We start from the raw sequence: 17,928 nt of genomic DNA, 5'->3' as shown, positions 1-17,928 counted from the left end.
ATTTTTCATAGAAGTAAAACCTATGAGAACTGATAAATTGAAAGCTGCAATGTGGATGCATGATTAAAAAGGTTCTTTCTAACATCTTACCAGTAGCCAATACATCATTCATTTAAGAATTCATTTAAAGAACTCAAAATGTGCATACAGATAATTTTAAAGGGTTTTACAGCTCCTCTCCACTGTATAAACAATGAAGACCATAAAAATACTATGAAGGCCATTCTAAGGTCTGTTGCATGATGGGCACATAATGACCATTAAAAAAAATGTTGGAGAGGGGAAAGAAAAGAATAAAGCATCTTTCATAACTGTTTGGGGCACAAGGCACATAAGAATTTTACATGCAGAGCTGTTTCAACAGATTGAAAATATATCGGGTTTTGTGTACATGTAACTCATATGAGCCTATTCAGAAAATTATATATGTCCAAGATTCATGAGAGTCACTTTGAGTATACAACAGGCAGTTTGCATATGTGCAATTGGGCTGCATTGAGCCTAGTTAGCTTTTGTTTCTGGAGCAATGTACACATATGCATCAGGTGAAAACTGCATGGTAAATCTCTCATGAAATGTGCAAAAGTACTACTGCCCTAGCAGAATAAAGGCCCCTAGTAGCAAACAAGCCTGCAGAGGTAAGTCATTGGAGGAAGACTTGATGAGGGTCTACAGAAATAGTTTTATCCAATTATTTGCACAGAGAAAAAAGCTTTCAGAAGTTTGTATTACCTTTGCTCTTTTTCCTGCCTACACATACTATTCATATTCTGTTCAATAATATAATAGGTCTTTATGTTTTCTATGTAACAAAAATAGATGTTTTCAAGCTACTTAGTGAAAAATAACCCATTAAGAAAAATCTACCAAATTTTTCACCTTTATAATCCATTAACTGTAATAACTAAATCTACTTTTAAAATTCCTGATCCTCTCAGGCTGAGTGAAAAGACACACCAATAACAAAGTGTAGAAATGTTATCTTGGTGATACTGGATTTATCAAACCCTTAATTTAGCAGATCTTTACTACATTATGTGCCATAGGTTAAAAATTTGACTATTATCTTTTAATGGTTTGAGAAGTCCTAGATGGTGTAGAAAGTGTGAACTCAGTATCTTAAGAATTTTAAAACTAACCTATTAAGATTTAATAAGATAAGATTTAAGATGTGAATTGAGACTGTAGCCTTAAAATCTGTTAACTGTAAATGTATTGGCATGTATAAACCCATCAAAATATAATAATATTATTTTTGTTACATTAAAATGCAATATTCAGTCAAATAAATATATTGCATAAGTATTCCCCTTAGTGTATGTATCCATACAAAAATGAAGAGATAAAATATATTTACACAAGCAGCTGGGCAGCAGAACTGCCAATGAAAATTACTCTGTACATCAACTGATAAGTACGCTCCTTAAAAATGGGCTTTCTCTGAAAACTAACTAAAATTGTAACAGACCAGAAACAGAATTTAAGAAAAGTTCTGGATCATTTGCTTGCTAACTTTGCTAGGGAACAACTCAGGTTGAAGAGGATTTTGTTGATACTAAAACTTCGTTTGAGTCTTTCATATTTATAGAAACATATATGTGTTTCTATATTTGTTAAGGTGAATAACCATGTTGTATTTACATTGTGCATACCTTTTAAGAGGATTTGCTGCTAATAATGCAGAATGACTATAACTATATAGCATGACATACTTATCATTAGTTTTCTTTTTGATGCATGAATACAAATAGGAAAATCCAATTCTGACTTCAGAATAATTAGATTATTTTCCACTTTTTACTGAGGATACTTTGAAATTTTATGATTGTCTATTATAAAATATTAGCCAAAGATCTAAGACTGATCTCGTCTCTACAGGGGTAAAGAAAGACAAAACCTGGGACTTTTTAATAAGCGGATTTGATAAAGTTATACCTTAATTGCTGCTGTCAAGAAGCAGTTATTGTTGATTACCTGAAAATTACTTGTGGAATTTCCATTAATATCATAGTTTGAAGCTCCTTTGAAAGAAATACTTTAACTTGTTTTGTTAACACGGTGAATATTTTATATTTTGCCAAGAAAACAGCATGCATATTTTTAGCAAGAGAGTGTCCTTCCCACAACACCTCAAATAGCATATTCAATTGAAAATGTAAGCATGACATTCAGGCTTCATTTGCTGTTGGTGTCTATCTAAAAAAAAAAAAATAAAATTGATGGAGACAGAAAATTCTAATCTGATGCCCTCAGGCCAGATCCAATAAAACACTTAAGCGTCTAAATTTGGTGTTAAAGCAGCCAACTTTTCAGTGGCTGTCCCACAGAAGGGAACCTTGGGCTGAAGTGAGTTGGGTCTTATATTACTTTATAGAGTACAGGGAATGCTACAAGCAGCCACAGCCTACAAAATCACCCCAAAAAACTCGTGTGCAGCTATCTGGAGCTAGTAAGCACACAAACACTGTCAGTAAGACTGAGCTATAAATGACAGCTAGCAGACCCAGTACAACCTGAATCCAGGTCGAAAGGGTAAAGAGATGATGCTAAAATATACTTCCCTCTTTTACAAAAAGCACAGTGATTAAGGATACTGCTCAGGCAATGTGACCCATATCCAAGTAGGCTGTGTTTGACTTTTAAGCCATTGGCTATTTTGAGCTTTTTTTTTTTTTTTTGAACACTTCAGATCAATGAGCAAAAAAGAGGATCAGGATTCAGCAGTCTAATCTTTATGGTCTCCACTAGTTCCTCTTTCCTATGCTATATCTCTGCTCAACAGAAAACATTACTGAAGAGATGAATGGGTATTCAGCTCCATGAAAAACACCAAAAATCAGCTTCTCACAGCTTCAGACTGGGATGTCTGCAGGATATCATATGCAAGGTGAGCAGGATAAGTGAACATCTCACCAAAACCAAGGGATTATTCAGTGCAAACTCTTTGTGTCACAGAGACTGGAAAATACTTAAAATCTTCTCTTAACATAGAAAGCTGAATGGATCTTTTCTAATATGAATCCCATACTTTGCATGAGCCCTTCTTGTTAAATCTGATGTAATAAAACCAAATGTGCATCATCAAATAGTCCATAATTACAAATTATAAAATTAGATGCTTGGTTTTGGCTATCAAGCACTTGAACTAACATTGTGCCCTTGAACTCACCTTATTCTTCCCAAGACCATTTGCAGTTGTACAGCCTGTTTTCAGTAAAATTGGAAATGCTGCTGTCTTCTAATAAGCAAAAAACGTTTGGAAATCTAGGTAATTGACCTCTTGTGATACGGAAGATGACATCTTGAGTTATGTATGAACTGTGGGGCAGAAGTGCTCTGCAGTATCTCCTGCTGTCCTCCCTACACTAGACTAGGAATCTGGCTGGACCACAACAAAACTTAGCCAAACTAAGTTTCCTTCTGGTAGAGCTCAGGGAATAAGTGGAATTTCAGGTGTGTACACTGGATCTTGACCCAGCATGAAGCTAGGATGCAGCCAAGGAGCACACATGGATTAAGCAGCTGGAAAATGTCCCCAACACTCATATCTTACATATGGTCATTGACAACAGAAATTCTTCCAGTTTTCCTGCAACAAATAATGAGCCAGAAACGGATGTGAACTTTCTAGTTTTAACAGCCAGACTCACAGAACCTCATCTGATAGTTGGTGTCATAATAGTGACCTGACTCAATGGAAGGTAAGGTCACTCAGAACTCCAAATACCAGGACCTGAAAACAGATTTTGAAGACAGCCTAAAGGCAAATAATAATAAAATCCCAAACAAACAAACAAATAAAAACACTCAAAACAACAACAAATACCAAACAAACAAACCAATAAAAAAACCCCCCAAAAAACAAAAAAGCAGCAACAATAACAAAAACACCTACACAAAACTGCACAAGAGCTTAACTGGTAGCTCAAACTGCTCTAATAAAACACACTATTTTTTTTCATCAATATTCATGATGGATTTTGAGTAGAAATCCATATGATCTTTGAAAGACTTTGTTCAGTTTCCCATGACAATTAACTGTTTTGGCATCTCTCCTGTATCCAGCTCATAGATCAGCTCAAAAAAGTGATTCACCCTCTCACATTCAAAATTTGGTATGTTGATCAGTTGCCTCTGTTACTGCTTTGTTCCCCTTTTAAATTATCTGTTGACTGTAAATACATTCTCGCTGATCTCAGATAACTTCAGAGATTTTTCATCTTTTGATTTTTTATAGAAAAGGAGACAATAAGAGAAAAGACAGACTTTTTTTACTAGTCAGGATTTCCTAGGTTCTCCCAGGTTCAATGAAAAGACATTTTAGTTGCAACTAGCAGATTTCTCCCATCAAAAAGCTTAGAAGAAAGCACATTAATTTTCAAATGCTTCATGATACTTATTTAGAACTTCTGATTTCTTTTTCTTTCTTTCTTTCTCTTTTTCTTTCTTTCTTTCTTTCTTTCTTTCTTTCTTTCTTTCTTTCTTTCTTTCTTTCTTTCTTTCTTTCTTTCTTTCTTTCTTTCTTTCTTTCTTTCTTTCTTTCTTTCTTTCTTTCTTTCTTTCTTTCTTTCTTTCTTTCTTTCTTTCTTTCTTTCTTTTTCTTTCTCTCTATTTGTCTCTCTCTCTTTCTCAGCTGATGAAGGTGATGGTGTTTCAACAATAACAGTGCCACCACCTGCACATGTATTTGCATTTTTAAATATGGTCACAGTCTGACTGATTTGCAGGGGTAAAACAGTTTCAAAATCTGATTGCAAGCTCGCAGTGACAAAAGTAGATAATTACTATCTCCACAAATATCTGTAAGTCAAATCACTTGTTTTAATACAGATTAGATTAGTACTAAAGTTACAAGATTGATATGAGAGACATGATAAATGTAGTCATGACAGAAAACAATTTTTAATTTAGTAACCCCTATCAATCTAGATAGCCCATGAATATTTACCATTAATTCAGTAGGCTGGAACAGAGCAGAGGAAAAAGAACAAAAAAAAAAAAAAAAGGAGATTTGACCTAAACAAGGACTGAGGAAAAAAGAGAATTCTCAGCAGTTTTACTGAGAACAGAATCTGCAAAAACTATCAAAATGCATTTGGGATATTGTAATAAAAAAAAGTTTAAAAAATCCTTTAAAAAAACTGAGTGACATGCAAGAGTAGTTGCCATTTTCAATATGTACTTCTCTTTGCAGAACTTACAGTGGATTACAGTTAAACAAGTAACTTCAAAGGCTGAAATAAAATCATTTATGGAAATTCAAAACAAACCTATTTGATCACATCATACTTCACAGCAGGGATACAATTTGCAGAGGCTGAGTGAGGGCATAGTGTAAGCAAAAACAGGTTGTGTGTGCAATGAACCAAACTAAATGGTTTATATAAAAGAAATGTTGTTTCCATTAATTTTTCTGGTAATCTTATTAAAAACACCACCTGTCCAGAACAGAATTGTCCAGGTTTTAATTCTTTTTTGTATCTCAGTATTCAAACACAAAGCAGAAGAGGTATCATCTTAATGCTATTACAATATGTCAAAAAATGTCTTATTCTGAAATCTTCATAGCTACAGCAGTTTCTCTAGCTCTGTTTCAATGTCTGGTTATTATACCTTTTACTTTTTCTCAAAGACATTTCTGATAAGTTTAAGTAAATAATTATTTTCAAAGTATGCATTGTGTTTTAAGTCCCTCTCTTAAAAAAAAAAAAAAAAAAAAGTTCCCAGTCAGTAAGACTTAAAATTCATTTCCATTAAGCAAATAAAACAGAAAATGCACCATTCAAAATTCCACCACCACCCCACCAAAATACCTTGTACAAGCCCTGAACAGGAACTTGATTTTGAATACCAACAGAGATGAAATGCTGTCATATCAGCATAAGTGCATGTGGACTATTCACCTAGATCAAACACTTTGGTCATATACTCAATTAAATTTAAATCCCATTATATAATGTATACCAGCCTCATTTTATGCAATTCCCTAATTTAATGGCTTGGTATTAGCCTCCTTCATTTTTGCACACATGGACTAATTTTCACGGTGCTCAGTCCCTCTGGGAAGTAGGTCATTAAAGTCAACTGGACGGAGACAGAAACTTAATACCTAAACAGTGCTGCAGAAGGGTCAGAGTCACAATAATAATGTAAAACTGCTTTTCACTCATCCTACTTTGCAATATTTATGAAAATTTTTCCCTCATACATATATATTCATTAATCTTGTAGATGATAAAATGGAACAATAATGAAAGTGATCATCCTGTTACAATTTGATATGTGAAACTGAAAAAAAATGAATCAACAAAACAAAATCAATTTAAAAATTCAAAAACCACAATTGTAGCAATATTTAGCCACCAAGACACCACCTTTTTTGCACTGCAGCAGTAGAATTATAATATTCATATTACCTTTCTCAATGTGCATTCTTTTTGTCTCATGTCCCACATCATGACCAGCCAGATCACCCTCCTTAGGTCCAGGCAGGACATTAGGTGACAAACCCATCAGCATTTGGTTCATAGATAACCCGTTCTGATGGACAGCTGCTAGATACAAGCACAGGCAGAAAGAAATCAGCCATATTAATAATACTATTTTTTTACTTATTTTACATAGTCTTCCTCTTAATTATTACAAGAATTCTAACAACCAAAGTTACTTAATTAGTGCCATCAGGATCCACATAGAGGAAAAGTTTCTTCCAGTTACTTCTAGCATAAAACAATAATTTTTAAAGAGAAAGTTCTTGGTCTTGCTTATTTAACAAGAATTGTTAAATTTTTAGTTCATTGTACAAAAACCCTTGAGTACCAACATTTCCAATATACAGTCCTGAATAACTTCCTAAAATCAAGCACTGTGGCCTTTCAGTTGATAAACACTGTTTTTCATATATTCTGTGCAATTCAGTAGAATTGCTTATTTGCTCATCAGACAGGTGGAAAAGCTCTTTCCAACAGTTCTCAGAGGCCTTCATGAGTCTCAAACACACCTCAGAAACTCATAGTAGGTAGTTTATATTTCTATGCTTTTATCTGGAAATAACTGTAATTTCAAGAGGTTGAAAATTCCATTTTTAGTATTTTTTTTTAAATATGGAACCCATATTCCTATGGTAGTCATCTTATTCTGGCTGGTACCACAAAAGATGTACTTAAGAATCAGGTGTGATGTTAATAAATCAGGTAAGACAGAAAAGAATTATCTTATAAATAAATAAGTTAATGAAATGATCCACTAATTAAGGAACTTTGTTATGTTCACATGGAAGAAAAAAATGCGCTAAAGTCCCACTCCTCTCTGTAAATTATAGAGCAAGCTGTACAGTACAATTTCCGTTTTTGTTACAAAAAAGAGTTATTCCTCAGCAAAAATAATAAATAGCTCTTGATTTAAATTTTTGGGGTTTGTGTTGTTTTGGGTTTTTTTAAGAGAACAATGAAAAAGGTCTATATTAGTTGTATAATATACTATTCAATCAATTAAGAAAAATGTTTAAATCCACATTTGTGAGGGATTTTTTTAGGACTTCACTTATGAAGTCTGCAGTGGGTTGATCTTGGCTGGACACCACGTGCCCACCCAAGCCACTCCATCACTCCCCCTGCTCAACTGGACAATGGAAAGAAAATATAATGAAAGGCTTGTGGGTCAAGCCTGGGGAAATAGATAGGTCACAGTATGGGATGCCAATTTAATCTGCTCTCTAAATTGTCCAAGTGATAAGAAAACAGAATTTTCAGCTTGTCATAGACAAGCCTCATTTCTTTTCTTTGGTAAGTCATTTTTCATCACACACTAATGAAAGATCTCTCATCTGAAGGTCAATGAAGAGTCAGCTTCCTGAATCTACAGAGAGCCTGAAAAGAAGCAGCCTAAAGGACACGTGTTGGACCTAATCAATATGGCCACCTATTTCATACAGCTATTTCATGCTCCTCTGTGTGTGTGCCAAACCCTCCAGTTTCACCTACTGACAAATTCCACCATGCAAAGATGATTTAAATGCACCTAAACCTGCAACAGAGCAGTATTAAAGGGAATAGACAAGTGTAATATGAATTTAAGTACATATCCATAAAATAGTATGCATTTAAAACCTTAATTTCCACTGCTGCACTGGAATATCACAGAATTCAGAGTCTTTGCCATGCAATTTACATCCTGTATATGGAACTTTGATAAAAATGGCATCACTCTGGGACACTACGGTTTAATTTCACTCTGTCCCCTGTGAGCTATGAGGTGATAATATTCTATCTTATTTCTCACCATTAAAAAATTTTGTATTTTAAAAATTTATAAAGTATGCACATTTTTAATTTATTTAACCCAATTCTTCTCTTTACTAAGCAATTCTACCACGTAAAATATTGCTTATGAAGTCAGATTCAATTTAGAAATCAAAACAGAGTAACCAGATTAAATAAAATTCAATTTCTTTTGAAAATGTTTACACTATATGTTCAGTTCTAAAACTAATCTAGCAAATTGCTTCCCGCCTGCAATTCTGTATTTCATTGCTCATATCTTTATGTTTAATATGACATGATGGCAGTTTATATCAGTACCTGTTAATGTAGCATCAGATATTATGATACTGTAAACTGGGGAACATAATGTTGGGAGATAGTTATTGCAGGTGAACTTCAGACCATGATACATATGAGATCTATTTAGGGCGAGGTTTTTTGACCAGAACAACAAGCTGCACCTAATGAATGTTAAGGTGGTGAGAAGGAGGAGAAAGGGACCTACGGATTCTGTCCGAAGAGCTCTCGGTGCGTGCAGGAGAACTGGACACGCTGCTGCTTCGGTGGGAGGATGGATGGCTGCCAGGTCTTCGGCCCTCTTCCAGAGAAGGAGCAGGAGAAGGGCTGTCTGGAACACGTTCCTAGACCACACAAAAAGTCATTGTGAAAAAATGGCAGTGTTACACCAGGCCTCTGTTTCCAAACATCACTTCCCTAACCGAATATCCCTCCTAAATAACAACCTATCCATTCCTCTGTTGAGGTTTCCAGGATTTGCAGAGCATTCTCAAAGGACACTTGGCAAATTTAGGACAACAGACTTTACATTTCAGCATGCAATTTGAGCACTGCTCATCCTATTAGGCTTTCAATTGCCTTCTGGGCTACTTAAAAAATGTTTGTTCTGCTTTTGAGTTGTTGTTTTGTTTTGGTTTGGTTGTATTGTTTTTTTGGGTTTTTTTTTGGTTTTTTGTTTGGTTTTTTTTTTTTTGGTTTTTTTTGGTTTTTTGGGGTTTTGTTTTGTTTTGTTTTGTTTTTTGTTGTTGTTCTTTTGGCTTGGTTTTTTTCTTGGGTTTTTGTTGTTTTTGTTTGTTTGGGGTTTTTTATTTTCCATTTTCTTTTCTCATATCATCATGCAGTTGAACTGGAAGTACTCATTTTGACTTACAGCCTTATGGGATGAGGAATTATGTGTTTCTGTAAATAAATACAGACTAGGTACTGTTGTTTTATTACATGTTGACTTTTACTTCACATTTTGATTTCCAAGAGACTTCTTGAGCAATGAGATCTTATGGAAATGTTACAGATCAGAAAGAATCCTCTTTATAGTACCTATACAAGTCATGTGACTGATGTAAGCCCAAATGTCTATTTTTACCATGAAATACAGACTTGGAATGAATCACACTTTTTGGATGAATGTGGTCATATCACTTCAAAATGGGGAAAACCACCATTCATGTTTTTCTATCCAGGGAAAGGCCTGGCAGGGCAGCCAAGAGGAGCTAAGATGCACTTCAAGACGTTCCATGGTTTTGAAAATCAGAATGTAAGGTCTGTGATGGCTCAAATCACACATCTGCTATGTGAGAATTGTTAGCTGATAGATATATCTGATATTTGTCCAGAAGTTCAACAGAAACAATAATAAAGATAGATGAGTGCAGAAAGCCATTTCCTTTTTACTGTTAAAAGTTCTCAAGACTCATTGCTAAAATATGTAAGAGTAAGGCTGTTTTTGACAAATAGTGATAAAAATAAATAAATTCTATATAAGAAATCTATTGGAAGGACTCAAGACTTTAACATTCTCCTTTTGATAACTGAAAACCTGGCTTACATTGAAAAAAACAATGAGCCCAAACCACCAATCAACAAAAAACTGCACACATTCAACTCACTAAAAACTTTTGGTAATGAAATTATACAATTAGTATGGGTTTAATAACACAAAAGAAGCTTACTGTTGCAAATGCATTTTCTTGAAGAAAGCAGTACATTCCTCACACAGCAAAGTTCTTTTGGAGCAGTCATTACTTTATTATGCACAGTCACCAAGTAAGTATTTCTCTGAATGCATTCTTAAGAAATTTTGCAACTATCGTTGCAATCCTCATCTATAGTAACCAATAGATTTGTTCTGGGTAAGTTTAATTTAAAAAATCTGCTGAAGTTGATATTCTGATTGCAAAGGGATTCAATGGGCATATTGATGGAGTGGGAGGAGATTTTTTAGAGAAATATTTCAAGACATTTAAGTGGATTCTACTTTAATAGTCTTAGGTTTTTAAGTCAAAAACGTTGATGAGGATAGCTTAACTGCATCATAGCTCTAGGCTTATTATGACTTTGATTGTGTTTATATGCCCATGAACTGGGTATTCAAGAGGAGGATTATAATGCAGATGTTTTCAGAATGTAGAAGATTTATTTCTTTAGATTTAGGAGGATTTAAGCATGCACAGTGTACAGATTTGATATAAATTAGAACATGGTATATTTAATCATTCATTTAAAATATAATTTCACTGTTTGGCATACAATGTATTGTTCTTAGAAGAGTTTCATTAAAACGAAATCCAGTGAGCACATAAGATTTGAATACAGAGCTGCAGAGTAAATTAATTTATTTAAACAGCTTAATTTGTTTATCCTATTTATTTATGTGTGCTTTTACAGCACGTATTATGAGATGGAGCGAGCAAAAGGAATGCACAGGACAACGAAATATAATTACTGTACAAACAAAACAGATAATGAGTTCTATTCTCATATAATGTGACATAGACAAAATCCATGAGAAAACCACATATCTTTGCTTTATCAATTCATTTGTAAAGTACTCTTTAATTCCAATAAAACATAGGATTGAACTATACAGAAATGCAAAATAAACCAATTTAATACCTTAACTATTTTTTTTAATATTCTTGCTTCATAATTCCACAATCAGCAATCTAGTCTATAGCAATTTTTTGTGTTTAAAAAATTGACTGCAATAATAAGTGGCAATGCTACTAATAATAAATTGAAATACTCTGTAGCTCTAAAAAATCATAGTAATAAACTAATGGTGCTGTAATATCAATATGTCTTGCTTAACAGAGATTTTGCGTAGAAAAGATTAATTTATTTTGTGGCAAAATATTAACTTAACTTTAGACTTCATTTAAATTAAAAAAAAAAAAGAAATGTTCAAACTGGTCTTAAATAATGGAGATAAGAGCTATGTTGTCACTTTTACAGCATGCCACTTTCATGCAAGTTACTCTCCATGAAAGAGCAAATAAACAGAAGTTATGGAGTTATAATCCTGGCAAAAGAAATCACACAGGATCCTGTCTGCTGCCCAGTAATTTTCCTAAAACGTGCATATTCCCAGAGGCAGACATTTCTGGAGAATCTGGTGTATAACCCTCTCTTGCTATTTTTCCCTCCATTTTTTGCTTCCCTATTTCTTTCTACAGATACAGGTAAAAAGTAGTGTGAACAATTTAGGCAATATGCAGCAATTTAAAAATGACCAATATTTCAGAATTGTTAAGACTCTCAGTTAGGTATCAGGGGCTTTACCAATCAGCAGGTAACAAACTCTTAGGGGGCAAATTTGAAGCATTCCTTTTCTTGGTGCTCTTTACAATTTGATCCAAATCATGAATTCTGGCATTTACCTCTTCCAAAAATATTCCTACCAAAGAAATTTTCACTCTAGGAAAATCTAATGCCCTTTCTTATACTCCTACTCCACTGATAAATTACACACTCTCAATATCGAGTCCATTTCATAAATAGCAGACTTGTTCCTGTGACACTGGGTATTTTATTTTATGCTGTAAAAAACAGATAAAAGATTTCAATATCAAAGATTTTGACACATGAGATTGAGGTTATCTCTAGAATTGAAATCACTCCAGTTTTGTTTCAGAATACTACATATCATTCACAAAATCACACTGTCTTGGTCTCTTCAAGTAAAACAGGAGAGTCTTTATGCATTTATCAACTTTTTTTCTATATTTCTCAAACAGGCAAATACTGTAAAATCTTATTCTGAACTCTACTTTTAATTACTATTTTTTTCTAAAGAATTATCTTAATACATCAGGAATGGTATTCAGAAGGCCAGAAACACTTTCTTCCCTACATCATATGTCTTTGTCCTCTTAACCAAGTTAGTTATACATTATTAGTTTCTTTTTTTGCCTATTTCATTTCTCCTTCAGCAGCATGTCTTCACTGTTTGAAAATTCCTTCATTACTGAAAGCCCTTCTCAAAATATATCAAAACACGAAGCTGATAAAGTTTATCTGTTGCATCACTATTGAAGACATTTCCAGTAATATATGTAGGAATAATCCTTCTGCTCCTAAGAGGACAGAAAAGTGGCATCTTCTATGTTATCACACCTCAGAATATTTCCCACAAATTTTCTTTATTCTTTCCCATTCTTGTTCCTTAGTAACAAAATTCTTGACCATTTCGGACAAAGTTTGAATACATGTTCTTCCAATAACCAAACCAGATTTGTAAGCACAGGCTTCACCTCCTGCCTATATTTCTCTCCTAGATGTATTTAGTCTCAGCTTTTTACTATGTTCTAGTTTACTTTGCCAAAAGACTCATCTCTTGGGTTTAGTCATCCTTTAACTTTAGTCATGGAATGAGCTCTAGATATGCAATTAAGTCTTGCTCTAGAGGTATATAATTTTTAAACTATTCAGTTGTCTTGATCCTCTCCAGTATTGAACAAACTCCTTCTAGAATATTTGTGCTTTAAGTCATTGAAGTGCAGAGAATAAAGTAATTTATGTTCAAGGTCAGCCTAACTTCATGCTAGGAAAAGTATAAATGACACAAACTGTTTTATACCAGTTGTGAAAATCATCATCATCATCATCATGAGCATCAGCATCAGCATCAACATCATCTTTTAATCAGGAGTGTGAGAGACTGGACTGACTAATGACTCAAACAATGGCCCACTCAACCACCCATGTGGAGAGGCTAAAGTTCAGTGTCGAAAAAGACAAGGAAGGAGGCCAGGAAGATGCAAATCTTGCCAATTTGCAGGTGGGTTAATGCTTTTTATCATGTCTATGCCCTTTTCATAACGGCTCAGGCATGAAAATTCCCCTCTCTAAAGTACTGGGACACTTACAGCCTAAAGGTATCTGACGCTGCCAGGAGAGGCAGCTGTGGCATCCTGGAAGGTGGCATGGATCATGAAAGACTCCTGAAGTGTTCTGTGCTCCACAGCCTTGTACCACTCAGTGTGAAACTCCCCACCTCAGGAGAGGAACCTAGGCATTCCCACCTGAACCTGAGCATATACAACTGTGGAACTCTGGTGTTTTGTGGGCTTTTCCTGTACCTGACAGATCAAGACAGCCACAATCGTTTCAGCCAAGAATTATTAAAATTGCAACAATCAAGTCTTGTTGTGAGGTCTGTGGGTGGTGATATCTTTCTATTCCTTTCCATCTTTTTTTTAAGTGTTATTTTTATGCTTTTATATTGCTATATTGCTACATATAATAATCAAAATGGCTACATATGTGCTCCCTATTGCAACCAAATTGTTCAGAAATAAACCCTACAAATATATATTTACTAACACCAATCATTCAGTGTCATTTCACTCTAATCTGCCCAAAGGAATGCATTAACAGAACCTCCATTACTCTCACCTTTTGAAGTGGGTTGTAACAAGGAGTAGTTTATATTATTTCCAATCTTTGTGGGAAGACACCTGTCTTCGAAGCCTTTTTGGTGGTAGAATTATAAAAATCGCTTTTAAAAGTGATCAAAACACATTTCTTCCTTAAGTTCCTTACTGACTTATTTTGAACTTGTGTGAGATGTATTCCAGGAATAACTTTCTTGTAAAATGTCACATTTAATTTGACATTGCTGTAGCTGAATAAGTGTAAGAAATTAGTTACTTGAGTATCTTTTGTAATTTCTGCAAACAGAATATTTTACTTTTGCAGTTTACTTTTTCATTCTGCTTTAGTCAAAGACATTCTAAATGAACATTTAGACTCAGGAATTGCAAAATTAACTGGACTAATAGCTATTTCCTAACTTCCTCAGTCACTTCTATATGTGTGTCATTGAACTAACTGAATGCTATAAAATTTTATTTCTACTTCCTTATCTGCATACTATCACTGGCTAGTGCACACTTAGCACACTACACACTGATGCACATGACATCTTTCTCACCTTGTTCTTACAAATCCACTTCTGATCACAATCAAAATTCAGGAGTTTGAATGTTTTGCACTGTCATTAACTATTATTTTAAACGTCAGACATCTTTCTTAGGAAGAAAAGTATCCATGATATTTACATAAGATGATTTCTCTCTCTGTGAATACCTAGAACTTATTTATCTGTTAGACCAATTGAAATTAATTTGATTTCCATTATACTTTTTACTTCTGCAATTTTTCATTGTGCCTACTTTGCTGTTCCCATCACAAGAATACTGACAACTGAAAGCACAAAATGAAGAAATAGATCAACTGACAATAAGACTGAATTTGCTTGATTTTCAGTGTCCTGTTTTCTACATGCAGGAATTAACTTACAGGAAGCCAAACAGGAGACTTCCAAGTAATCCTTTAATAGTACTTCCACAGCAAGAGATCTGATCCTTTGATATCATGAGCAGTACATAAAGCAGAGTGACCTAGTCAGGAAGTGGGTGTCAATGGATTGTGCCATTACAGAGATTAAAAAAAAGGAAACAAACAAAGTCAATCCCCATCAACAGAAGAATGAGCTTGGTTTTACCTTTACAATAAATATTTGTTCTAACAAAATATCCTTCTAAGGTATGCAAAACATTCAAATATATATCTGCAACATGCAAATATACAGACATGCAAGAAACTGTTCGAATCAAATTAGCAACTCCTTATTGGGAAGTTGGAGTTTCTTGGACTTTCTGATTTTTTAAAGGTTTTTTTTCTCCTCTTCTGAAAATCTAGCCATACTTGAAAAGTACCTTAACAAGCATCTCTATGAATTCTCCCCTCAAAGCAAATCCAAACCACACATTCAGCCAAACACCAAGAATTCATCTGACTAGATGTCATTGTCTACATTACAAAGGCCTGCATCACAACTAATCATCCTAGGCTCATTTGTCACCCATACATTTCCATTTCCAGCTCACCTCACTCTAAAGTAACTATCTCAAATAGATCCCAAGTACTATGCCCTAGAAGTCAGCAAAATGAATCTCATCCCTTGTATGGCCCCATGGCCATTTTGTGTCGAGTTAATCTCACACTATATACACAGTTCCCTGCTACACATGCAAACAAGCGAATTTCCAAACATAAAGTTTGCACTACGTTCTCTGTATCATGTGTAGATACCTATTTTACATGCCACAAGTTAATTCATATGAGCATATGGCTGCTATTAGCTTCAAACTGCACCTCAGAAACATGAATGATAAAAGAAATATTAGGATCCCACATTATTAAAAAAAAAGACATGATTCCAAGTTACAGCCTACCATATTTAGTTAGAATCATCTAAGGTCATTATATAAAAACTATATTAAAAGCTAAAACAAATAATATTCATAAACAATTCATATAGATAGAACCAATTAATGAGGTGGAACACCACAGTGTCCTCTAATATAAAGATGGTTATGCCATAATAAAGAAGGTCAACTATACTTTGACCTAAGATCTACTCGTTCTAAATTAAAAAAAAAAAAAAGAAGAACTGTCTATATTATATATACAGGTTATTCTAATGTGGAGATTTGCTCTGTTATGTTCAAGTTTCTACAAATTAGATGACATATTCTCTGTAGCCATGATAAAATTAAGTGTTATTTGATTTACATTATACTTAAAAATTTGTAAGTACATTCCAATTTTCATGTTTGGTTTCTTAACATGTAAAAGCAGTTGTTCTAGGAGTTGATAGTCCTATTTTTATTCTAAAATACTTATTGTAGACCAATTACATCTTATTATTTGCTCCAAATCAAATTCCTCCTTGCATAAAGAAGAAAATTTGATCATACTTCATGTATCATATAAAGAGGACCTTAAGTAGATTTCCTCTTCTTGCACTTTTACACATTCAAGAAAAGCACTTTAAAGTAATGTTAAAACTTCTATTTTGAATGCACAATGCACTAATGTCTCTAAAAATAGTAGGTTATCTGAGAAGTCAGGTGTTTTTCTAGCCAGGCATACAAAAAGGGTATTTCTATCAATGTGGAATACAATCAATTTTGTTTTTCACTGCCTCTCTGTAAAATGCATATAGCTTATCCAGCTTCACAGGAAAACTGTCACTGTCTGTATAATGCTTTCCCTGTAAGGCACAGAAGTGTCCATAGAAAACTTTTGCCTTCAACACAGGATTCAGGATTCAGATCAGTGAAGTGAACTTGCCCTTTTCCCTCTTAGAGTCTGTTTCCTTTCAGTATTTCTCTGGACTTGCTCACCACAAGTCTGACATGAGACACTAAAATATACTCTGCTCAGCCATTTTTGTATAGCTGTGATGTTATTTCTTCTCTTTGGCTATTATTTGGGCTTTTTGGGAAACAATCACAGAAACACACGAGTCTGAGTTGTAAGAGACCCAGAAGGACCATCAAGTCCAGGTCTTGAGTGAATGGCCCATATGGGTATTGAACCCATGACCTGGGTGTTACTAGCACAGGCTCTGACCAACTGAGTTCATCTATTATAGGCAAAAAAAGGAACATTAAATTATATCAACAGGAGCACACTTATTGTCAATGAAAAATGAAAAAGTGAATGAATGCTGAAATAAAATTTAATGTGAAAATAGTCCTACAAACAGAGTTGTTCTAAAAAGTAAAATCTTTCAGCAGCTACCTTTGTTATATAAGTTAACAGTAAATTTCTGCTATTAGATCACAGGAATATATCTATCTATAAATAGATGGATTAAAAAAAGTTCTAAAATAGTGTAACACAACCAGTGCTGTGATATATGTGAGGGAATTAGGAAAGTTTAGTCTGATAGATTCATTATGCAGTGGAAAACTACTGTGCCACTGCTGTCTTGACTTTTTCAGCTGGAGGTGTTGGTTTCTTCTGTTTTATTCTTAATTCTTTCTGTAAGTATTAGTCACATATGGATAAATTGCAATTTTTGATTCTGGCACACTGCTGCTGTGTTCTAAGTTTTACAAGTTAATTTCAAGTTACTATTAATATAAGGTATGTCCTTTATATTTTCATATATCTTTCTGCTGAGTGAAAAAAAAATTGATGTAGTGAAACTGCTAACAAGCTGTGCCTTTGAAACCATGGGCAGGTGATGAAAGCCACTTCATGACTAAAGCATCCCCAGGTCACAGCTGTCACACTCACTGCAATTCATTGTTGTCACAATCTGCTGTCCCTGCTTGTTGTTGCTCTCCTCTTATTCATCCAACTCATATATCTAAACATTCCATTACAAAAAGACACCTAATGTTCGTCTCATGTTCGAGAGGGCACAACACTCTTCTGAAATATAATTCTGAAGATTTTAGGGCTCAGAGTTCACTGCAAAATCTAAGGTGCTGCTTTGTAAGGCTTCCCTTGTAATTTTGTCTTTGTCTCATCTCCTGAATACAGCAGGATAAAATGTTTAGTTAGTACATGA

General features: G+C 34.2%; 1 protein-coding gene across 6 annotated transcripts in view; it reads right to left on the bottom strand.

Moving 5' to 3' along the window:
* DACH1 (dachshund family transcription factor 1) overlaps positions 1 to 17,928 on the bottom strand; it is a 351,929-nt gene that overhangs the window by 93,760 nt on the left and 240,241 nt on the right. For 3 of the 6 annotated variants that reach the window (XM_079312105.1, XM_079312103.1, XM_079312106.1), the window contains 2 exons: positions 8,767 to 8,902; positions 6,417 to 6,554 (listed from right to left, as the gene is read on the bottom strand). In XM_079312105.1, coding sequence (XP_079168231.1) covers positions 6,417 to 6,554; positions 8,767 to 8,902 — 274 coding nt within the window. The remainder of the gene's footprint in view (positions 1 to 6,416; positions 6,555 to 8,766; positions 8,903 to 17,928) is intronic. The other 3 variants (XM_079312104.1, XM_079312108.1, XM_079312107.1) reach the window with 1 other exon arrangement.

The sequence above is a fragment of the Erithacus rubecula genome (assembly GCF_903797595.1).
Source record: "Erithacus rubecula genome assembly, chromosome: 1".
NCBI classification, from domain to species: domain Eukaryota; kingdom Metazoa; phylum Chordata; class Aves; order Passeriformes; family Muscicapidae; genus Erithacus; species Erithacus rubecula.
Note: the sequence above shows the minus strand (reverse complement) of the source record. Positions and strands in the feature narration are given on the sequence as shown.